This window comes from Castor canadensis, chromosome 2 (genome assembly GCF_047511655.1).
Source record: "Castor canadensis chromosome 2, mCasCan1.hap1v2, whole genome shotgun sequence".
Taxonomy (NCBI): domain Eukaryota; kingdom Metazoa; phylum Chordata; class Mammalia; order Rodentia; family Castoridae; genus Castor; species Castor canadensis.
The window spans coordinates 72649930-72674470 of NC_133387.1; the positions used below are offsets into that span (position 1 = coordinate 72649930).

General features: G+C 39.2%; 1 protein-coding gene across 5 annotated transcripts in view; it reads right to left on the reverse strand.

Annotated features, from left to right (window-relative positions):
• The window catches only part of Dock4 (dedicator of cytokinesis 4), a 433717-nt gene that overhangs the window by 95112 nt on the left and 314064 nt on the right, over nt 1-24541 (reverse strand). For all 5 annotated transcript variants that reach the window (XM_074065045.1, XM_074065044.1, XM_074065046.1 and 2 more), the window contains exons 24-25: nt 18703-18830; nt 16474-16608 (exon numbers count right to left, since the gene is read on the reverse strand). In XM_074065045.1, the coding sequence (XP_073921146.1) occupies nt 16474-16608; nt 18703-18830 (263 nt within the window). The remainder of the gene's footprint in view (nt 1-16473; nt 16609-18702; nt 18831-24541) is intronic.

Genomic DNA, 24541 nt, shown 5'->3' on the forward strand with positions numbered 1-24541 from the left:
GTATAGAGTTTGTTTTAATCTCCCTTTAAATAATACTTCCAAATTAATTGAAATTCTTTCAATTTGGGATCAATGTGATTTACTCCTGCAGAGCCCAATTCTTAAAAAATTGAAAATGAACAGTATGCATAGCATCCTTGGATTTAAAAATCTATGTAAATTGCTATAACCTGCATTTTCTAGTGCACTTCTAACTTAAAACTTTTGCTTTCAATGCAAGCACTTTTGCACAGCAAAGAATTTGCCTACTTTTAAATAGAGTAGTAACACTTAAAACAATACAAACACAACAGGAGAAACAATTAGTGTAACTAACTGCATGTACACAGAAGTGCAATTTAATTGGAAATTGGTTTCTTTGAGTTTATGTGGAAAGAGACTACAGGATCATATGTCAAATCAGACACTGAAGGCCCTGAGAAGTAGAAGTTTTCAACACAAGTAGATGGGTCAGCACAGTCACACCTATCTTCATCAGATGCCACAGAAAGCCTGAAGATACAACTCAATGGTTGTGTCAGGGTAACCCAAGATTCAGGTTTGTTCTTTGCATTTGGACAGTCATTTGCAATACACAAATATGACGCATAGCTGCCCTTGTACAGTAATTAGGGTAAAAAATTTGAGAAACTAACTAATATGGGCTAGTAGAAATATCTCCCAAGGGCAATATATTACTTTGTTAATAAACAAAGGACTCCCTGATACTTTACACATGAGATGAAGAATTTGATGAAAAAGTTATGATATTTTAGTACATGTGTGTGAAAAACCACCCAAAGTTAGTACAAAATCTTAAACAGACAAGAGAATAATATTAGTGCCCCTACAAGACTGGAGACAGAGATAATAGATTACAATGTATGAAATAACAGGATAACAGAAATTCTTCAAAATAAAGCAGAGGGAAAAACTGAAGGAAAAAAACGAATAAAAGGAGAAAAAAAATCAATGATCGTAGGAAAACTTCAAGTAGTAATAGGAGCATATGTAATTTGTAGCCACAAACAGGAGAAGGGGCAGAAAAAGTAGTTGAAGACATTAGAGAAAAAAAACCTCAAATTCTTTGAAAACTATGAACCTACATATCAAAAACAAAAACAAATAAACAAACAAAACACACAAACCCTCTACAAACTCCAATAACATGAAACACCAAGAAAATCACACTAAAGTACAAAATAATTTAATTGCTAAAGCCAGTAATTAGAAGAAAATCTTAACACCAGTCAGAGAAAAAACACATATTATACAAAAGAAGAAAGATAAGGATAACAGTGAAGCAATATCTTTAGATAGAATAATGAAAGGGGAGGAAAACTGCTGCTATCAACCAAGAATTTGTTTATTTTATTTTTTTATTTTACAGTTTTTATATTTACTCACGTGTGTACATTGTTTGGGCCACCTCCTCCCAACCCCCACTTCTGGGCAGAACCTGTTCACCCATCTTGTTTTCTGATTTTGTTGAAGAGAAAACATAAGAGATAATAAGAAACCTCTTCACTACTTCCCGGTCACCTTCTCATAGTGGCTTCGGCCAGTTTAAGATTATTTTCTCCTCTGCACATCAGCTACATTCAAGTTTTAGGTTTCATTTCTTTTCCCTATTCCTCCTGTGTGCGTTCTCCCCTTAGTGTGTGACCCATGCCCAATAATATTACTGCATTTTAACCAAGAATTTATTATCCAGTGAAAATCTTTCAAAAATGGAGGAGGCAAAGTAGAAGACTTTTCAGATATACTAAAGTTTATTCATAATTTCTATTCAATGTTGTACTACAGGTTCTAGCCAAGGAAACAAGACAAGAAAAAGAAATTGGGGAATATAGATTTGAAAGAAAATAAAAATAAACCCTGTCTTTATTCACTTGTGCACACAGAAAGTGTTATGAAATCTACAAAAAGCTACTAGAAACAATTAGAAATTAAAATTAAATTTAAAATAATACTGCTAAAATATGAAATACTTAGGGATGCATATGTGACAAAAATATGCAAGACCTGTACATATGTCAAAAATGTCTAAGCTCTGCACACTGATGGCTATGAAACATTGATGCAAGAAATTAAGGAACATCTAAATAAATGGAGAAATATACTATTTTCATGGATCGAGAGACTCTGTATTATATTCCAGCACACTTTTCTGGAGGTAGAAACTGTCAAGTTGATTTTAAAATCTATATAGAAATGCAAATGACCCAGAATAATCAAAATAACTTTGAAAAATCAGAGTATAAGCAGGACGTACACTATCTGACTTTAGGGCTTACTAAAAAACCATAGTAATCAAAAAAGTGTATTATTGATGCTAAAAACAGAAAAATAGATAAATGGAACAAAACAGTTAAACTCAGGAACAACTCAAATGTCTATCAATCAACAAATGAACGATTCCACGCATATAAAATTCTGGAAAATGCAAACTTATCTGTAGTAAGAGATAATTTAATATAAAAAGGTAAGTAGTTACTTGGGAAGGAAGTAATATGGAGTTGCAAGACAGAGGGAAGAGAGAGGGGCATAAAGAAACTTTTGAGAATGACTTTCATGCTCACTATCTTAATTGTTATAATGGTTCACAGGTACATACATATGTCAAAACATATTAGATTGCACGTCAAACCTGTGTAATTGATTGTGTGATAGTTATACCTTCATGAAAACTTTAAAGACATTATGACAACACTACAGTTTATGGAATGATACTATGTATAATTTACTATACTTTGATTGCATTGTGAAGTTCATTCAGAGTCTTGCTGGGTTGACACTATCAATGTCACTTTAAAGGTAACTATCTCTTAAGGTTCAGAAATTTACCCCAGATTTTATAGCCAGAAAATGGTAAGGCTGGGATGTGAAGCAAGAGGTCCCGGATTTTAGAATTCTGCACTTAGTGACTCTCCTTTCAAATCCGTCTACTTCTCAGACTGATTTGATCTTCATAGAGGAAATACACCTGAATTTTGGGGTTATAATTCAAACCTAAGTATGTATGAATTTGACAGTTAATAACAAATGTCCACTTTTCAATCACTCAATTATGTTTCAACCTAAAACTGCAAACCTAGTTAATAGAGAACCATTCAGTTTTTCTTCCTTTAGTTTTTCCCTTTCTTATGCAAACTATTTTCAATACAGCCATATCCACTCGATTAATATTGTTCAATATTTATTTTAACACAACAGCTTGTGAATAATGAAATAATTTGAAGTTTAAAAAAATACATATTATTAAAATAACTTTAGTAATAACAAGAAAACATTCAACAGTGAATAGACTCATCAGTCTTTACAGAGGTCAGTGTAGATAGGGGAACACGTCTTTGAATTCAGATTACTAACCACGTATTTGTGGTATCTCACTTGGGCTCACTGCAAATAGCTTCTCATTCTGACATATTCTTCCTGGCACACTTCTGACATATTGTCAGTCCCAACATCTACTCTATAATTCACTTAATGTACCTAGCAATTACAAGCACACTCACCCTTGTCAAGAAGAGTAGATGTCTAATATTTTACGAATGTGTTTTCCCACTAAATGTAATTTCCTGAGATATTTTAAGAATATGTCTACATGTAAACTCATTAGTTGTTAAAAAGAATAAGCCAAAAATAAAAATCACTGGTCAAGATTCACCTTAGTTTTTGTATGGAAATTTCTTACAAATTGCCTTTAAAACTATAGTCTTTAGTGGTCTCCATCAGTTTCATATATAGATTAAGTACAATGGCATTTCTATCAGTAACTGTCAGAATGTTAGATTGCATCAACGGTTTTCAAGAAAGCTTCTATTGTACATACACATGATTTTTTCAAGATATTTCTTATAAAATTCACCTGTACCTCTTTCTCTCCCCTATAAGCCAATAGTGGGTGAAGGCTTTACATATGCACACCAAGGTGTCTGTCTTGGACATGGCCTATGCTGAAGTGAGTCACTTGCATTATAAGTGGTGCTTAACAGAATTATGTGCAAGAAGCATTTACAAACTGTAAGGAACTCTGGAGTCCAATTAGTTGAGGGTGTGAGGCAAACGGCCATTTATGCTGCTTTATAAATTCTATTTCTATGTACAATTAGATTTTTGAAAGAAACTGATTACAATGGGGCACTTTTTTTTTTCCAGCTAAGGAGAACATTTTAAAGTTTAAAGAACAGATGGTAGGAGAACAAAAAGTACAATGTAGTAACAGTACAAATAAGGGTACTGTTATCTGGATTAGGATTCAGCAGAAGCCAGTCTTCACAGTGGGGTTGCTGGAAAGCAGGGTAACAACATGGCACTTACGGAGCACTGCTACACTGGTGAGAACTGCTTCCACTCACTGTGGACACTTAGCATGGGCACTTTAATATCCTACAGTCAATGCAATAGCAAAGGAGGACTCAAACCAGGTCTGCCTGAGTACTCCAAAAAATATCTTAAAGCATAAAACCAGAGATGCCAAATAAATTGGATGTGTTTCCTAGAAAATTTCATCCCATGTGCTTTCAAGAGTTTTGCTTTTCACATGGAAAAATATGTAAAAATATGCAGGCTTAGATTTATATTTCAGCACTAATATAAAAATTATTATCATAGGCAAGTGAATTGATTATATAAACTTTAACTTTACATTTATAAGAATGAAATATACAAGCATGAGATTAAATTACATAACTAATTTGAAGTGGTAAATTAATTACATCCCATACACAAATTGCTTAACAATTTTATATAGCTATTAGCATTGCCACCCAAAATTTTTGTGAAAAATGTGTTTTTTTAAAGGAACACTAAGTTTGCTAGGTAGTTGTCATTAGAAGTATTGCATAATTAACATATAGTAATTATACAAAGTTTAAATTATACAGTAATTTAAACTGTATAGTAACAATTCATTAAATATTTTACTAAATATTTTATTCTTAGGATTAAAGCAAAGAAAATAATATGAATTATAAGAAATTATTTGGTTCCGATTTTTAAGAAAAAGAGTTTTGCTTTTCACACAGCAAACCTTGTATGGGGAAGGACACTCAGTTGTGTGGGGAAGAACTTTCTTTATGTGATTTTTCTAAGATTTAGTACATAAGATGGTCATCCTGTCTGCCCCACCCCATATATCAACCACAAACCTAATTTGCTGCCTTCTTCAGGTCTCTTAATTTACACTGGTTATTTTTTTTAAATTATCATTATTTTTTAATTCACATGTGCATACATTAATGGAACTTCATAAAATTAAAAAGCTTCTGCATAACAAAAGAAATGGTCTCCTCCCCCACCCTCTCCCCCTTCTCCACCCTCCCCCACCCTCTCCCCACTTCTCCCTCAGTTCCAGGCAGGTCCTGTTCTGCCTTTATCACTAGTTTTATTGAAGAAAAGAGACAAGTCTAATAAGGAAGACAAAGTGTTTTGCTAGTTGAGTTGAGGATAGCTACACGGAAATATTCCTAGCATTGCTTTCGTGTACACGTGTGTTATGACCCATGTTGATTCATCTTTAACTGATCTTTACCCTGGTTACTGATCCCCTTCTCATGATAACCTCTGTCGCTTTAAGGTTTCTGTATTAGTTCCTCTGGAGTGGGGACATCAAACGCTTTCATGTTTTGGGTTTTCTACCTATTTTTATATCACCAAAATGTGCTCTCCCCTTGTCTTGTGATCCAAGTCCAACCACATTGCTGCATTTGCCCTACATCTAAAGTCCGCATATGAGGAAGAACATACGATTTTTGGTCTTCTGAGCTTGGCTGACCTCACTCAGAATGATGCTCTCCAGTTCCATCCATTTACCTGAAAATTGTAAGATTTCATTCTTCTTCATGGCTGAGTAAAATTACATTGTGTATAAATACCACATTTTCTTGATCCATTCGTCAGTAGTGGGGCATCTTGGTTATTTCCATAACTTGGCTACTGTGACTAGCACTGTAATAAACTTGGATGTGCAGGTGCCTCTGGAGTAACCTGTGTTGTATTTCTTTGGGTATATCCCCAGGAGTGGGATTGCTGGATCATATGGCAGGTCTATGTTTAGATTTTTAAGGAGTCTCCAAATTTTTTTCCAGAGTGGTTGCACCAGCTTGCATTGCCACCAGCAGTGGATTAGGGTTCCTTTTTCCTCACATCCTCACCAACACATGTTGTTGGTGGTGTTTTTGATGAAGGCTATTCTAACAGGGGTGAGGAGGAATCTTAGTGTGGTTTTGATTTGCATTTCCTTTATGGCTTGAGATGGTGAGCATTTTTTCATGTGTTTTTTTGCCATTTGAATTTCTTCTTTTGAGAAAGATCTATTAAGTTCAGTTGCCCATTTTTTAATTGGTTCATTGATTTTAGGAGAGTTTAGTTTCTTAAGTTCCCTGTATATTCTGGTTATCAGTCCATTGTCTGATGTATAGCTGGCAAATATTTTCTCCCACTCTGTGTGTGATCTCTTCAGTTTAGAGACCATTTCTTTTGTTGTGCAGAAGCTTTTTAATTTTATGAAGTCCCATTTGTCCATCCTTTCTCTTAGTTGCTGGGCTGCTGGGGTTTTATTGAGGAAGTCTTTGCCTATACCTATCTGTTCCAGAGTGTTTCCTGCTCCTTCCCGTAGTAACTTCAGAGTTTCAGGTCTGATATTTAGGTCCTTGATCCATTTTGAGTTGATACTAGTACGGGGTGATAGACATGTGTCTAGCTTCAGTTTCTTGCAGATGGGTAACCACTTTTCCCAGCAACATTTGTTGAAGAGGCTGTCTTTTCTCCATCGTATGTTTTTGGCACCTTTGTCAAAAATGAGGTGGGTATAGTTGTGTGGCTTCATATCTGGGTCCTCTATTCTGTTCTACTGGTCTTCATGTCTGTTTTTGTGCCAGTACCATGCTGTTTTTATTGCTATTGCTTTGTAATATAGTTTGAAGTCAGGTATTGTGATACCTCCAGCATTGCTTTTTTTGCTGAGTATTGCCTTGGCTATTCGCGGTCTCTTGTGTTTCCAAATAAACTTTAGGGTAGAGTTTTCCATCTCTGTGATGAATGTCATTGGGATTTTGATGGGAATTGCATTAAACATGTAAACTGCTTTTGGTAGTATAGCCATTTTTACTATGTTGATTCTACCGATCCATGAGCACAGGAGATCTTTCCATCTTCTGTAGTCTTCCTTGATCTCTTTCTTCAGGAGTTTGTAGTTCTCCTTATAGAGTTCATTCACATCTTTTGTTAACCTTACTCCTAGGTATTTGATTATTTTTTTGAGGCTATAGTGAATGGAATTGTTTCCTTATATTCCTTCTCAGTTTGTTCATTGTTGGTTTATAGAAAAGCTAATGATTTTTGTAGGTTGGTTTTGTATCCTGCCACCTTACTGTAGCTATTTATGGTGTCTAAGAGTTTTTGGGTAGAGTTTTTTGGGTCTTTAAGGTATAGGATCATATCATCTGCAAATAAGGATATCTTGACAGTTTCTTTACCTATTTGTATTCCTTTTATTTCTTCTTCTTGCCTAATTGCTCTGGCTAGGAATTCCAGTACTATGTTGAATAGGAGTGGAGGTAGTGGGCACCCTTGTCTCATTCCTAATTTTAGGGGGAATGGTTTCAGTTTTTCACTGTTAAGTATGATGTTTGCTGTAGGTTTGTCATAAATAGCCTTTACAACGTTGAGGTATATTCTTTCTATTCCTAGTTTTCTTAGAGCTTTTATGAAGTGGTATTGGATCTTGTTGAAGGCTTTTTCTGCATCTATTGAGATGATCAAGAGGTTTTTGTCTTTTCTTCCATTAATGTGCTGTATTACATTTATAGAATTGCGTATGTTGAACCATCCCTGCATTCCTGGGATGAAGCTGACTTGGTTGTGGAGTATGATCTTTCTGATGTGTTGTTGGATTCGGTTTGCCATTATTTTATTAAGGATTTTTGCATCAATATTCATTAAGGAAATTGGCCTATAATTCTCCTTTTTGGAGGTGTCTTTGTCTGGTTTTGGGATGAGAGTTATATTGGCTTCATAGAATTGAGTTAGGCAGTGTTCCTTCCCTTTCTATTTTGTGGAACAGTTTAAGGAGAGTTGGTATTAGTTCTTCTGATAGACTTCAGCAGTGAATCTATCAGGTCCTGGACTTTTCTTTTTCAGGAGACTTTTGATTGCTGCTTCAATTTCTTTCTGTGTTATAGATCTATTCAGGTGATTGTTATCTTCTTGGTTCAGTTTTGGGTGGTCGTAAGTTTCTAGAAATCTGTCCATTTCCTCAAGATTTTCAAATTTATTAGAGTATAGGCTCTCAAAGTAGTCACTGATGATTTCCTGGATTTCTGTTGTGTTTGTTGTTATCTCCCCTTTTGCATTTCTGATTTTACTGATTTGGGTTTTTTCTCTCCTCATTTTAGTCAGGTATGCCAGGGGTCTATCAATCTTATTTATTTTTTCAAAGAACCAGCTTTTTGTTTCATTGATTCTTTGTACTTTTTTTTTGTTTGTTTCTATTTCATTGATTTCAGCCCTTATTTTAATTATTTCTTTCCTACTGCTTGTTTTGGGATTTACTTGTTCTTGTTTTTCTAGGTGTTTGACCTATAGTGTTAGGTCATTGATTTGAGATCTTTCTGTCCTTTTAATATATGCACTCATGGCTATAAACTTTCCTCTCAGGACTGCCTTTGCTGTGTCCCATAGGTTCTGGTAGGTCGTGTTTTCATTTTCATTAACTTCCAGGAACCTTTTAATTTTCTCTTTTATTTCATCAATGACCCACTCGTCATTGAGCAATGTGTTGTTCAGCTTGCAATTCCTTACATGCTTTTTACTGCTGTTTTTGTTGTTGATTTCTAGTTTTAATGCATTGTGTTCAGATAGAATGCATGGGATTATTTCTTTTTTCTCATATTTGCTGAGGCTTGCTTTGTGCCCTAAGATATGATCAATTTTTGAGAAGGTTCCATGGGCTGCTGAGAAGGATGTGTATTGTGTAGAAGTTGGATGAAATATTCTATAGACATCAGCTAGGTTCATTTGATCTATGGTGTGGTTTAGTTCTAGGATTTCTTTATTGATTTTTTTTGTTTGGATGACCTATCTATTGGTGATAGGGGAGTATTAAGGTCTCCCAATATCACTGTGTTGGAATTTATATATGTTTTTAGGTCCTTCAGGGTATGTTTGATGAAATTGGGTGCATTGACATTGGGTGCATATAGGTTGATAATTATTATTTCCTTTTGGTCTATTTCCCCTTTTATTAGTATGGAGTGTCCTCCTTTATCTTGTTTGATCAATGTAGATTTAAAGTCTACTTTGTACGAAATAAGTATGGCTACTCCTGCCTGTTTTCGGGGACCACTGGCTTGGTAAATCTTCTTCCAGCCTTTCACTCTCAGCCAGTGCGTATTTCTGTCAATGAGGTGGGTCTCCTGTAGGCAGCAGATTGTTGGATCTTCCTTTTTAATCCAGTTTGCCAATCAGTGTCTTTTGATGGGGGAATTTAGTCCATTAACATTCAGTGTTAGTGTTGATAAGTACGTGGTGATCCCTGTCATGTAGTTGTCTTTGTTGATTAAGAGTTTGATTGTGTGTAGCTGAATCAGTGTTACTCTTTGCTTTCTTGCCTTTTCTTCTCCTTTGGTTTGGTATTGCCTGCCCTTTCATGGTTTTGTTTGCTTTCATTTTCTGTGTGCAGAATTCCTTGGAGAATCTTTTGTAGTGGTGGCTTGGTGGTCATATATTGTTTTGATTTCGGCTCATCATGTAAGCCTTTTATTGCTCCATCTACTTTGAATGATAGTTTTGCTGGGTAGAGTATCCTAGGATTGAAGTTATTTTCATTCAGTGCTTGGAAGACCTCACACCATGCTCTTCTTGCTTTTAATGTTTCTGTTGAGAAGTCTGCTCTGATTTTGATGGGTTTACCTTTGTATGTTATTTGTTTTTTCTCTCTTACAGCCTTCAATACTCTTTCTCTAGTCTCTGTATTTGCTGTTTTAATGATAATATGTCATGGGGTAGTTCTATTTTGGTCAGGTCTGTTCAGTGTTCTGGAGGCTTCCTGTACCTGAATGGGCTCAGTTTTCTCTAGATTTGGGAAATTTTCTGTTATTATTTTGTTGAAAATATTATGAATTCATTTTGCTTGAACCTCTTCTCCCTCTTCAATGCCCATGATTCTCAGGTTTGGTCTTTTGATGGAGTCACTGAGTTCTTGCATTTTCTTTTCACAGGTCTTGAGTTTTTTAACTAATAGTTGTTCAGTTTTTCCTTTAATTACCATTTCATCTTCAAGTTCTGAGATTCTGTCTTCTGTTTGTTCTATTTTGCTGGAATGGCCTTCCATTTTGTTTTGTATTTCTGTTTCATTCTTTTTTTTTTGAGGTTTTCCATATCATGGGTTACTTCTTTAATATTGTGAATTGTTGCCCTTAATTCATTTATCTCTCTGCTTATGGTGATCTTTGTTTCAGTTTGGTGTTTGTTTAGGGCTCCTATGATTTCATTTATTTGTTTCTGTGTTTTCTGATATTCTTGAGTTTTGTTGTCTTGGAATTTCTTGAATGCTTCATGTATATTTTGGTTGACCATGTCTAGTAGCATCTCTATGAAATTCTCATTAATTACTTGTAGAATTTTTTCTTTCAGTGTTTTCTTGTGTTCTTCATTGGGTTCCTTGGTATAGTTTATCTTTGTTTTGTTGGAGCCTGGTCTGAGTATCCGTTTTCTTCATTTTGCTCTAAATCCCGTACTACTTTATTTTTTGGGGAAGAATGGTTTCCATCCCTTTTTCTTCTTCCCATATTTCCACTAGGTACCATTTCTGTCCCTGGACTGTGTGTAATTTGGAATTAGCTGGGTTACAATATTAATAATAACAGGGTCATGAGAGAAGGATAAAAAAGAGAAAGAAAAGGGAACATAAAAGGAAGAGAGAAGAGAGAAAAAGAGGAAAGAAAGAAATAAAGAAAAAAAAATGGGAGAGATGGTGGGTGATCAAACAGCAAACCAGGCTACCAAACCCTTAAAGGGAGAAAAAAAAAATAATCACCAATTCTGGAACAGTAGGATTGCAGGCTTAGTTGTTTTTAGTTCTTTAGTGTCCAGTCCAGTCTGTGAGTGTCTCTTAGGCACGCTTGGAACCCTCTAGTGGCAGCCGAGCAGGAGCCTGGTGGAGCGGTTATCTGGAAAGCCTGTAGAGCTGGGGTCTGCTCAGCACAGGGAGCGGGGTTCCTGGCAGGCTGGTGGGTCTGGCCGTCTCACATCAGGATGGTGTCTGTCCCAGCGGGGCAGGGCTCCAGTAGTTCCACACAGAGCTAGAGCCAGGCAGGGCCTGATGTTGGGGTGGGGGTCCGATTGTCCCACACTGGCTGGGGCTCAGCAGGGCCCGACGGGCAGTGGGCTCGGGGGGAGGGGCGGGTATCTGCGATCTGTGGGACCCCTCCAGGCTGGGGTCCGGTGAGGTCTGGTAGCAGGGATCCTGGTGGTCGTGGATCCGGCAGCTCGGCCAAGGAGCTGGTATTCTGGCATGGTGTAGGTCTGGGGTTGGAGGCTGGTGCGGCTGAGGGATGGGTGACCCACTATGTGTGGGTCTGGCACAGAGCTGTGGCCTGGCGCAGCCCGAGGGGCGGAGAGCCTGGCAGAACGGAGCAGCGGCTCTGCAGAGCTACAGGGTGGCTGTTCTTTTATTAGATTGTGGTGTGGTGAAGCCTGCCATGATCTAAGTCTTTAGAGTGCCGTGTTTTTGGCTTTCCCTGGAGTTTTACCTCAGTCAGGCGTGTCTCCAGCTTCTCCATAGGATCTCTGGGTCAGCTCACAAGAGGTCTGCTGCTCTGTCTCCCTTGCCATCTTGGATCTCTCTCCTTGCACTGGTTATTACATTGTGATGCATAAGGATGGCTATATCCCATAGAGATGTGGTGTACCACAGCCCTGCACTTCTACAGTAGATACAAAGCAGCTTAGAAAAGTATTGTAGCTTTTGACCTGTCCAGCATTTGCTGCTATTTTATTTGCTGTGTTATTATAATTTCAGAATTATGTAAGAGCTTCAGTTTCAGGAAACAGTTTAAATATTAACATCAAAACCATAAAGTAGACTGTCTTCTGGTGAAGGGTCTGTCTCCCTACTTATCCTCCTAAGCACAATGAAAAACCTGGATATTATATGTAAAATAAACAAAAGACTGCAAGTGAAGAAAGAAGACAGGTGGACCAGGAAACTTGGAACCCAAAGAAGGATATGTTGCTGAGTTATCTGGGTTTTCTTCTTGCCTTGTATACCCCAACTTGGAGCTAAAAAAGCAGGCAATCCTGAAATGCCCACATTGTTGAGGGAAAGGAAAGGCCCTAATAGAGGCTTGCTTTGTAACCAAAGAACCAAGAAAGGGGGTCCTTAGCAAGACAATGTTTTCACTAAATAACTGTTCTACTCCAACTGAACATCACAAAAAATGTTGGGTTCGTCACTCATCTACAGAGGACAAGTGGACACCTAGATTTCCACCCTCACGAGGTGGTAATGAGGTGGTCCAATATCGCTCCCAGAGGAGTTTCAGAGGAAGCTCAATAGGAAACAGGTTCTTTTGTCCCCAGTGGGTTGTATCAGTGACAGTATGGGGAACCTGGACTTCCACCTCCACCTGGCAATGATTAATGGAATTTTTCCTTCCCCTCTGGGTGGCATCAGAGGAGGCCTAGTGGAGAGTCAAGATGTTCACTACTGCCCACTAATAACAAGACCATTCCCACAGTGGTGTCAGTAGAGGCCATGTGTATGGTTGGAACTTTTCATCTCCCCTAGCAGTAATAAGAAGCCCTCTTCCAGGGGCTGGTGGAATGGGTCAAGTGGTACAGCACCTGCCTAGCAAGCATAAGTCCCTAAGTTCAAACCCCAGTATCACAAAAACACCCCATAAAACAAAACAAAACAAACAAAAAAACCCAAAAAGCCCTCTTCCCTCAGGTGTCAATGGAGGTCAAATGAGAGACCTGGACTTCTGCCTCATCTGCCCATAGTAAGTTGGTATCTTCCTCTTCCCTAGCTGAGTGGTGTCACATGAAATTGGCTAAAACAGAAGGCTTAAATAAGACCCAGAATCTTATATCCAGAAATATTCAGACTTCAAATGAAAATCACACATTATAGCGAGAACCAAGAAGATCTCAAATTGAGTGAAACAAGACCATTGATAGATGTCAACATGGAGATGACAGAGGTCTGACACACCTTAAACAAAAATTAACTCAAAATAGTTCATGGACCTAAATGTTAATTATGAAATTGTGACTGGAGGTGTGGCTCAAAAGGTAGAGCAACTGCTTTGTGAGTTTCCTGCTTTGCAAGCATGAAGCCCTGAATTCAAACCCTAATCCCACAAAAATAAATAAATAAATAACTAAAATAATACTTTTAGGAAAAAAACTAGGTTGTAATCTTCAGGCCTATATAAAAAGAATTCTTAGACATGATACCAAAAGCACCATCCACAAACAGAAAAAAGAATTCAACAAACTGGACTTCATTAAAATTAAAAATATTTGCTTTTGCAAACCCTGTTAGAGGATGAAAAACCAAGCCTCAGAGTGGGAGAAAATATTCTCAAACCACATACTGACTGATGAGCTACAGAGTATCTAGAATGTATAAAGAACTCTTAGCACTCAATAGTAAAGGCATCTAGAAAATGGGAAAAAAACATGAAAGAACCATCCCTGAGGAAGAGTCAAAGATGGGAAATAAGTGCATAAAAAGATGTGTGGGGTGTAATTAGTTATCAGGGAAATGCAAATTAAAAACACAATAAGATATCACTTATATACCCATCAGAGTGCACCATCCCAAACACAAAGTGACAACATTAAATAACGATGAGGATATTGAGAAGCTGGATTTTTTCAGACTATGTACCTATAGGAATAGAAAATGGCTCTATAGAAAAAAAATTTTAGCAGTTTCTTTAAAAACCTGAACATGCAGCTACAATATGGTTTGGCAACTATACCCCTGGGAATTTATATCGTAGAAATGAAGACTTATGCCCACATAAAAACATCTACACAAATGTTTATAAAAGCTTTCTAAAATAGCCCAAGTCTGGAAACAATCCCAATGACCTTCAATACCGAATGGCTAAACACGTTGTGGTATATCCATACCATGGAAATATATAAAAAAGGAAGTGCTGATACATACGCAGAAAACTATGAGGCTTTAAAAACAAAGCCAATCACAGAGTGTATGATTCTACTTCAATAACATTCTTGAAATGACACCATCACAGAAATGGAAAACTGAGTTGTGCTTGCCAGGGGTTTGGAAGGAGGTAGAAGCGGGAGGGAGGGGAAGCCTGAGGAACCCTTGGGGTGGAGGAAGCTTCTTCACTGTATTCATATCCCCATTCCGGGTGTGATTTTGTTCTAGAACGATGCAGGAGGTTACCATTGAGGAAATTTGGTAATAGGAACAATGGCTATCTTTATGTTTGGCTGCATGTAAGTCTACATTTATCTCAAAATAAAAAATTTAACTTTAAAAAAGTGAAAAAAAAGAAGCAAAAAAGTTTGAAAATCCAAGCCCCAAATCTTGAAATGCATGAGCTCCAGCGGCTTTAAGCAGTGTAAGCTGTGAGCCACTTTTATTTATTTTTTAATTTTTCTTTTATTCATATGAGCATACAATGTTTGGGTCATTTCTCCCCCCTTCCCCCACCCCCTTCCTTACCTACTCCGCCCCCTCCCTCTCCCCCCACCCCCTCAATACCCAGCAGAAACTATTTTGCCCTTATCTCTAATTTTGTTGTAGAGAGAGTATAAGCAGTAATAGGAAGGAACAAGGGTTTTTGCTGGTTGAGATAAGGATAGCTATACAGGGAGTTGACTCACATTGATTTCCTGTGCATGGGTGTTACCTTCTAGGTTAATTCTTTTTGATCTAACATTTTCTCTAGTTCCTGTTCCCCTTTTCCTATTGGCCTCAGTTGCTTTTAAGGTACCTGCTTTAGTTTCTCTGCGATGAGGGCAACAAATGCTATCTAGTTTTTTAGGTGTCTTACCTATCCTCATACCTTCCTTGTGTTGTGAGCCACTTTTTATGGGCCAGGTAACGTGCCAAGTTCATGAAGTACCATTTCACAGGTACAATTCCATCCAATAACGAGAAACTGCAATTCACCCTCCTCTATAAACCAGACAGCACAGCTTTCACCTACATTAATAAGTATTCCATACTATTCTAAACCCCAGTTTACTAAAATAAAGGGTTCCTAAACCAGAATTCAGATAAACCTCAGCACTAAAAGAAGATAAAATAAGAGGCACCTCTGTAAATAATTTGTATGTGGGAACTATAGCATCCATTTTCATTTCTGCAAATGATGGCTCTTATTTGGAAGGATATTCTTTTTTCTTTTCTTTTTTTTGGTGTTTCTGAGGTTTGAACTCAGAGCCTCATGTTGCTCAGCAAGTGCTGTACTACTTGAGCCACACCTCCAGCCTTATTTTTTGCCTTCATTATTTTTTGGACACTGTCTCATGCTTTTTGCTGGGGCTGTCCTGGGACCACAATCTTCTTACCCACATTTCCCACACAGCTGGGATTATAGGCATGTACCACACGCCTGGCTTGTTTGTTGACATGGAGTCACACTAACTTATTTTTGGCATGGTCTAGCCTCAAACCATGACCCTCCTGATTTCTGCCTCCCAAGGAAAGCTGGGATTGCAAAGGTGTATGCCACCACATTTAGCTGGAAGAATATTCTTTAAAGACCTAATTTTTGTTTTTTAGTCAACTGAATGTAAGTTTTAAATAGAAATATATTTGTATGAAGGTTAGCTATATAGCTCAGAGGTACAGTGATTGCCTAGCTTATACGAGATCCTGGGTTCAATCTCCAGCACTGCCAACAAACAAATGAATAACCAAATAAAGTGTGCATATACAAATATAAACATATAGACACATATATACACTACCAGATATCTTATTTCTTAGTATCTTACATGAATCATGTCACATTACAGTCATAAGACAGTGAAGCTTGGAAGGCCCCTGAGAATTTTGCCAAGTTAAACCTTGCCATTTCATAACTGAGCAAGCTGAAGCTCAGAAACGTTAAGAACCGGCAGTCATAGTGAAAAAATTAGAGTTTTCAGAACATAGGGGCTCTGGCTCTCATGGGTTTATTCACTGTTCTTGGTTCCTCAGGCAATTTGATAGATGAAGGGAAAGGAAAGTCACCAAGCTGACTAGGGTGAAATCATAGGTGAATGGGCAAAGAGCTAGTATCCAATTAAAAACTGCTCATTCTAAGCTGTTTTAACAAACAGGCTAAAGCCTGTTTTCTTGTAAAGTGGAGGTAACCTCAAACATATGACCTGCTCAGAGGTCACTCTCCCAGGGCCCAATTTCCCGGATGCTTGTGGCATGCCCCTCTCAAAGTGGGTGAAGCTCTAAGGAGCACCACTAGGCCTCTTCCATGGGCCACTGCTTTATCGTCTTACGGTGACGTCCTGGAACTGGAGCCGCATTGTGGAGCCGGACGGCTGAGGTCGACTGGTGATCTCCAGGATGGTCCTTAGCAGGATGTCCAGAAGGCTGGTCACAATCACATCTATTTCTTCTAACACAGACTTTTCCTTAAGAGAAAAAAGTAAAGCATTCGGAAAACTGTAGCTTCATATGTACCTTAATCTCTCTTTAATGGCAAAGGGGAAAATGTCCATTTCTAAATATAAACTCGGGGGCTCAGAGAACTCAAGATGGTGAGAGATCTGGGCCTTGCCTGGTAATGACATTCTTACCCAAAGGAAAGGCTTAGAGAGGTTAATAGCTCATCCAAGAGTATGCCGCTGGGCTGTGCAGTGGAAAGCTGAGTCACAAATAAGAGATCCAAAAGCATATGGACAAGTCAGGAGGCCAGCTCTGCCCTGACACGCGCATGCACCTTGGGCAAGGCACTTTGTCTCTCTGAGCCTTACTCTTTCCCAGGTCTCTCCTGGTTCTTCAGGTCTATAATTTCCTGACTCCTGATTGTGCTGACACTGGAGTGAGTCACACAGTCAATTTCTAAGACTAGTTTATGTGCAAATGACTATTCCTGCGAAAATGATTTCTTACAAATCCTAAATGTAAACATTAGGGCACGGCACTCAGTCTAGGTGAATATTTTGGCTTCCGAGCGGACTTGGAATCAGTGGCCACAGTAAAGACTGCTTTCCTGAAGCAGTTTATACTTCCCAAGAGTCAGGACTTTGAGAGAGAAACTTGAATGGCTGTGTATCGATTGTTACAGAATGGACTTGGGTTCTTATATCTTTACAAGACAAAACTCCTGTGTATAACACTCCCTACTGAGAAGATAGCTCTTTGCAAGGTGTACCTTTAAAAATGGCGAGTTTGAAAGAGGCTTTTGGCTAAATTTTATGATAAACTTTCTTATACATACAAGATAACTACCAAGGTTTTTCCCTGGTGATTTGGTTTCTGCTCTCAGTTCCTTATCAGCTAGTCCAAATCCTGACTGCAACTTCCAAATTGAAACAGACAAAGAGAAATAGAAAGAAACCACCTCCATGTCTGCTATTTGCTTTTGATCGTGTAGTCAACATGTAGCTTACATTTTACCCAGAGTTTATAACTTGGAAAACTGTCTAATCAGGCATGGGTTGGCTATTCATTGTTGAATTGAGTAGTGGGGACTTGTAAAGCAGAACCAATGCCTTCTCCTGGTCACCCCTGCTCTACCTACTTCCAGATGACCTGGGCCTGGATCGTGGGGTGAGTAAAAGTGAACTGTCTTTCCATGTAGATCCTTTATATTATACATTCAGATGTAGAGCTTCTAGCCTTTTGCTCGCAAATGCCAACTCTGTTCCCACACCACCTCCCCTAAGGTACTATTCCTGTTCTTCAGAAGCTGATCATAACCTTGACAAAAATGGGGAAACCACAACACAGAGGTGACAGGAAGCAGAGGAGCAGGAGGCTCAGCCCTCACCACCAAACTCTGCTTTGTACAACCTGCTACCATGAGTGCAGTGCTTACTCAGTGGTTGCAGATCGACAGAACAGGAACAGGATATCCTCCCCATGTGGATTTCACAGCATAGCCCTGAGCCATGAGCACGAGGACTCTGAGTTGGCCCATTTACAAGCAAGCATGCCATTTTTCTCATTCTGTACTGCACTCTAATGCAATCACACTGCATCAAGAGTCAAGTATATCGACAGGAACCCCAAAGCCCTAACATTTGGGGATTACTGTTGGGACCAAGTAATGATTGTGTTGCAAGGTATGCCTAGTCTCCTGGGGCTATCCTCTGCTTCCACAATCTCCATGGACCAGGTCCAAGGGCCAAGAACTGAGCATCACCACACTGCCTTTCACACAATGGCCTGTAAGACCTCACTTTGCAAGCAGTAATTCGTTTTGCCACAGAGGGCAAGGTTGACACATGTGGGAAGGTTTGAGCTTTCAGAATTTTTTCCCTTGATACTCAGTTCTTCCTTGAAATGCAAGTTTAGGAAAGCCAGGTTATTCGGGGTTAAAATAATCCCACAAGGTGAAAAAAAAATTCCTTCCAAGAAGAAGCAGAAAGTTCAGCCCAGCTGCAAATGAAAGAGAGTCTCAGAGGGTTCCTCTTTTAGTGGGGTTTCTTTGAAGCTGTTTAAAATTTTATTTCTAGAAGCCATTTGTTAGGAACTACATACCATGGCTTGTATGTACTTACAGAGCTATTTTTCTTGATGAGACAAAATACATTGCTAAGGATACGTGCGCACATGATAAGGTCCTTCTGTTCTTGCAAGTGAATGTGGAGGTGATGTAACACGACAGGCAGGAGAATGTACCGGGAATCTGAAGAGAAAAGCATCATTAGTGTCACATCTGTTGGAGTCCCACGCAAACCTCAGGTGAATCCTTATCTACTTTTTAATTCAATTTTAATCATTAAATTATTAACACATGTAGTTACAAGGGTACTAGCTCTACACATTTTATATTAAAAATCAGGAGCTTCTTTCCCCAACGCATCATTCCTGCACTCAAGAGGCCTCTGACTCTTTTAGTGGAAACAGGTTTCTTCTTTTCTTTTTTCAAAGTGTTTGCTCTTGTTCCCAGTTTGCAAATTGAATGCTTTTCTTGCTTGTACTGGAATTTTCATGGAGACTTCTCTACTGACTTCTTACTGTGGTACACTTTCCACCCCTCTCTTTGCTCCCCCAACCCCCTCCCTGCCTCCAGACTCTCATAGTAGGTAGATCTCAGTTCCTGGTTAGATGGACATGATGGTTTTCCTTCCAACTTTGCTCATCGCCTGGGTCTTGCTTTGATTTTGTTTTTTTCTCTGTTGGGAAATGATCTTTATCCAAGGTAATTAAATATGCCATACTAAGTGCTTTGCATTGGCCCTTTCAATCTATGGAATTCATGTTCTTCAGTTTGGAAACTTGCCTTGAATTACTTCTAGAATTATTTCCTTCTCTCTGTTTTCTCTGTCCTCTGCTGGAACTGCAAACACATTTGCATTGAAAAGCTCTTGAGCTATCTTTCACTTTTATTATTTGTTTTTCTATCTTTGTGTCCAGTTTTGTAGGTGATTTCCTTCTTTTATCTTCCAACCTTTCGTTTCAATTTTTAAGTTTATGCTGTCATATATTTCATTTCCCAGAGCTTTCTTTCTCCAGGGCCCAGTGTCATGGGTGTGCAGTCACAAAGGTCCCTGGTCTCAGAAGGGTGCCATACTTGGTTTAATACTCTCATGGTACCACTTTGAAATTCTTGGGCTGGTGGAGTGGCTCAAGTGGTAGTGTTCCTGCCTAGGAAGCATGAGGCCCTGAGTTCAAACCCCAGTACTGTCAAAAAAAAAAACATGAATAGAAATTCTTAATTTTTGAACCATATGGTTTGCATGTTCATTATGCATATTTCCTGCTTATTTTACAGCTGTTCCTATTCTTTTTAAAAACGGTTTCTTGTTCTTGCTTTATCATGTACTATCTTCTCTCTGGGGATATCACAGACAATTTTGGGGTGTTTGGGGGCTCCCTGGATTCTTTTTCAAGTTATTTATTTATTTTTCCTATTTCTTCATTTTGGTCTCTGCTTTGACATCAGTTTTCCACTAGTTTTTTGTGGTCTTCCACTATCCATTTTTGCAAGTGAAGAACTGAGTGAAACAAATAAGCAAGCAAACAAAACCCCCAGGAGTTAGGTTTGCAGTCCACTATTTGTTATCATGCCTGCCACTAGGCTACCAATATTAGGACGTCTGGCCTTAGGGTTACCAGAAAAACCTAGTGACAAGGCACATGATAAAAACAAATATATCCAAGCTTGTAAAATAATTTATTGTAGGCCTTCTTTAAACAGTAATCCCCACTAGGAAATTACTTACTTACAAAGCAACTTAACAAAGAGTCAGGGAAAAAAAAAAGCCAAAGCCTAAGTTTCAGGAATCACTGTCTAGTGATGTTTAACTAGAAAGGAAGATAAAGCGTATGTGACACATTCCTGCAGCTAGTGGGATTTGATTTCTAAAAATTCAGTTTGCAACCCACTGTTAATAAAAATATCTATCATGGGCAGGGGAATGGCTCAAGTAGTAGAGTGCCTGACTAGTGAGCATAAGGCCCTGAATTCAAAATCCATTACTGCAAACAAAACAAAACAATAGAAACAACCAACCAAACCCCAAAACAAACAACAACAGAACATAAAAAAGTAAGACAGACAAAATAATTTGTGTGTGATGTGTTTTTTAAAAAAGCAACACTTAACTAACCAGCTTGCAAATTTGCTTTTTCTCCAATACTAGGGCAATGCCAGCCAGCGCAGATGAAAGGATCAGTGAGGCAACACCAAAAGCTGACTGGTTGAAATGCTAATTCTTACCTTTAACTGTGACATCTAGACCACTCAAGCAGGATCCCCTCAAAAATCTAAAACACAAAACCCAAACCCCCTGCAGCCGAACATAAACTTTCCATACATTCAACAATAGAACCTGCCCTTGAGAGTCTCAAACTTGGTCTCAGGTAATCAGGTAAAGGCTAACTGCATGCTTGGCTCCTGGCTGTGACTGTATAAAGGGATGACTTGTTTATTTTTGCTTTGCTTGTAGACACTGAGTGATCAAGGCAGCTCCTTCAGGGATTCCCCACAGGCATGGGACTAGGAAGGAAGCGATGCAGCTAAGAATCCCTGGTGGGGTTCTTCCTTCAGCTTAATTTTGAGGGAAGTAAACCTTTGCTGTCTCTATCAACATGCTCTAGATAAGTATCCTTGACATAAGCATCTGTCAGTCTGCAGGGGCTGGACATCAGCAGGACACCAAGGCAGCTGCTGGAGGGGGACACTCCAGCAGTAGGGAAGGTTGGGGCACTCACTACCCACAGCTTTGTATGCAGCAGAGCTGCAGAGAAGCTGGGAGAGCCTGAAATCAGACCAAACCCACCAGGAACTGAACTGCCAAAGTCAAAGCCAGCGCAAATCCTGTAAACAGACTTTTCAGACACTGGAGTACAGACAGCACACGCTCAGACTCAAAGAAATCACAAAGAAAAACTACAGTGCAGGGCTCTGGACGGTCTCCTCTGTGTGTGGCTGGCAGTTTTCACACACTGGTTTGAATGCATTTCTTCCTTTTGTCAACCATGCCCTCTACTGGCCTGGGACTTCTATAGTCACCTCCCTCTATTCTATTTTGTCATACTCATGCCCGTTCTTAGTTGCCAATAAGACTTTCTTTTCTCCTCCTCCCTTCTTCCTTCTCCTTCTTTTTTTTAAAAAAAACACAATCATTTCTTCAGCAGCTTTTGCTGCTACATCCTGACCTCTACCCCATGCTTCAGTGCAAAGTTTCTGTTCATGAAACATCTGTCAAGTATCTACTGCGCCCCAGACGCTGCTATGGAAGTGGGAGATGTAACTATGGTCAAGGTAAATAAAGCCCCGGCCCTCTGGAGTTTTCCTTGTGGAGTAGGAGAAGGACATGGACATGAAACAACGCAATATCCAATTTTTTACTTGGTCTTTACTTAGAGTTGTGCGAGTGACCCAAGAAGCAAACCATAGAACTATGAGAATGGTAATGGACTGGACAGCACAGAAAAGAGAGTTCTTGGGAAAAGGGGAATTAACCAGTGTCCTGAAGGTACACGGAGATCAGCTTTGTTCAGGAGGAGCCGGAGAAAGTGAATTCCAGACAAAGGAAAAACAGTAAGGAAATGGGCCCGATCACAGGCCTGGAAGATCACTTGTGACCAGAATAATTGGGATGTGACTGAGGGCTGTGAGGGGCATCATCTGGTGTGTTTCCCAAGGTGGTGCTGCTGACACAGTGCACAGGAGGTAAGGGTAGAAGGACTGATGTGATGCAGGCCAGGTGCAGCTGGGTGGGAAGATGGGCCAGATGGGCGAGATGTTAGGGAGGCACACAGAGCATGGGTGGTAGGTGGAGATGAAGGGCAAAGGGGAGAGGGAATGCTCAAGAAAGACTCTGAGGTTTCTAGGCATACGGTGTTGCACCTACAGAGATGGAGAGGAGTAAGCAAAGAGAGAAAAACAAGGTGAGTTTAAGGAGTGGGTGAGATAGCCATAGGAAGAAGCTGAGAGGTTTGGAGCTCAGAGGTGAGATCTGGCCTAGAAATACAAATCTGAGAGTTGTGTGGGCACATAGGCCACAAGGCTAAGTGGGTGGGGTACACCTCTAGACTCACTCAGATTGCCCTGCCACATGGTTCCCCATCAAATTCCCTCATAACTGCCACCATAACTTGTCACATCATAATTACCTGTTTGACATCTGTTTTTTTTGCTAGCTTATAAGCAGACCAAGGGCAGAGACTGTGTTTATTTAATTTATTATAATATTTCCCATATAATATTGTGGGGCGCCTGATCATGATTGATATTTGTTGAGTGAATGAATGAGCTGCATCATGAGTTCTCATAGCATGAAGGCAACTGGAATAGAGCCTGGCATTTCTGTCTTCATGTGAGCATGGCTTCAATGGGATCAGAGTGGGTGGCACCTGCTCATAGTCTAGTTTATAATGCTTCCATCTGCGGTGCTTGCCCCAAGCACAAGAACACACCTATTCCTGACAGCACACAAACCGCAGCGGCTGCTTGTGGCACACATCCTGTCCCCACTCCACAAACCCTGAAAATCTGTGCAAATGTAGAAGAGTGACATGTGAGAAATGAAAAGATACATGCCACTCTTTCTCTGGTAATGTCCTGGCTACTGCCAATCAGTATTGAAAAGTCCAGAAACTTGGTAAGAGAGCAAAGAGGAAACTGAACTGAGAGTAGTCCAACATATGTGAGCTGACATTTAGTATCAAATCCTCAAGGTCAACTACAATCTTGGTGATGCATATTTTTCATAATATGGTCTATGCTCATGGAGAGATGTTGCGTAAGACTCTTAATTTTATCTTTGTCCTACCTAGGCAAGGATGTAGAAATGATTTCCAAAGGTCAGGTGAGGTACTGCAAACCTGTAATCCTAGCACATGGGAGGTTGAGTCAGGAGGCTTGTGAGTTTGAGGCCAGCCTGGGCTACAAAGCAAGACCCTATCTCAAACAAAACCAAACCACACAAAAGAACCTGTGCTCAAAAAAGTTATAGCTAGTACCTTAAAAACAAAAACCCAGTTATTATATGGGCAAATCTGTAATAAAATCCAAGTAGAGAGCTAAACAACTACAAAACTATTAACCCTTCAGCGGTATTTCAGAGCCTCGGATGAGGAGACACCAGGAAGGACCTGAGCATTTTCACTTAGGACAAGTCTGGGAAAGGACGCTGAAAGGGAACAGTGGTTAAGGGGTGAGGGGAAAGACTGGGGGTAAACATTAGTGGCTTATAACGAAAGCGTTTCCTGAAGTCCCAGGTAATTTTTTCTAGAATACATTTTTTTATAGTAGATAACCAACAGGGAATCTCGTTGAAAAATCTAAGGTCTGCACACTTTCCCAATGGTCCTACATAACTGGTTGAGAAAAGAAGCTCTTATTTATACAACTCCACTAGTCTTTATAAGGCTCACCTACTACTCTGCAAGCTGTGGCTAGCAGAAAAAGTCTTAAATGTATGGCATTTTCAAATGTGAAAGAAATGTAAGCATTTGCAGCACAATAAAAAAGTTGACACCAAACCAAACATGAACTAGAGTTCTAAGAAAGAAAAGTTACTAGGCCCCCATCAACTATAGTAAGATTTTATTCTTGAAGTTGTTGAATTAACAGACAAAACTAACTTAACACCCTTCCCTTACATTATGGCCTTATCAGTGGTGGTAGGGTGGGGCAGGGGATTAAGTCCTAGAATATACTTTAAAAATAGTCTAATAGTCTACCTCCTTCCCACTCTCCTGTTCTTTATTTTCTATCGCAGCTTTGTATCAAATCCACAAAATTGCAAATGGTGACCAGGGACTTTGTTACAAAAAGAAAAAAAAAATTACATTTGATTATGTCCAAACAGAAGTCCTACCATAAACTACTTGATTTTTTAGTTTCTAGGCAAAAGTAAGTGGCCCCAGCATTCTTCTCAGCAA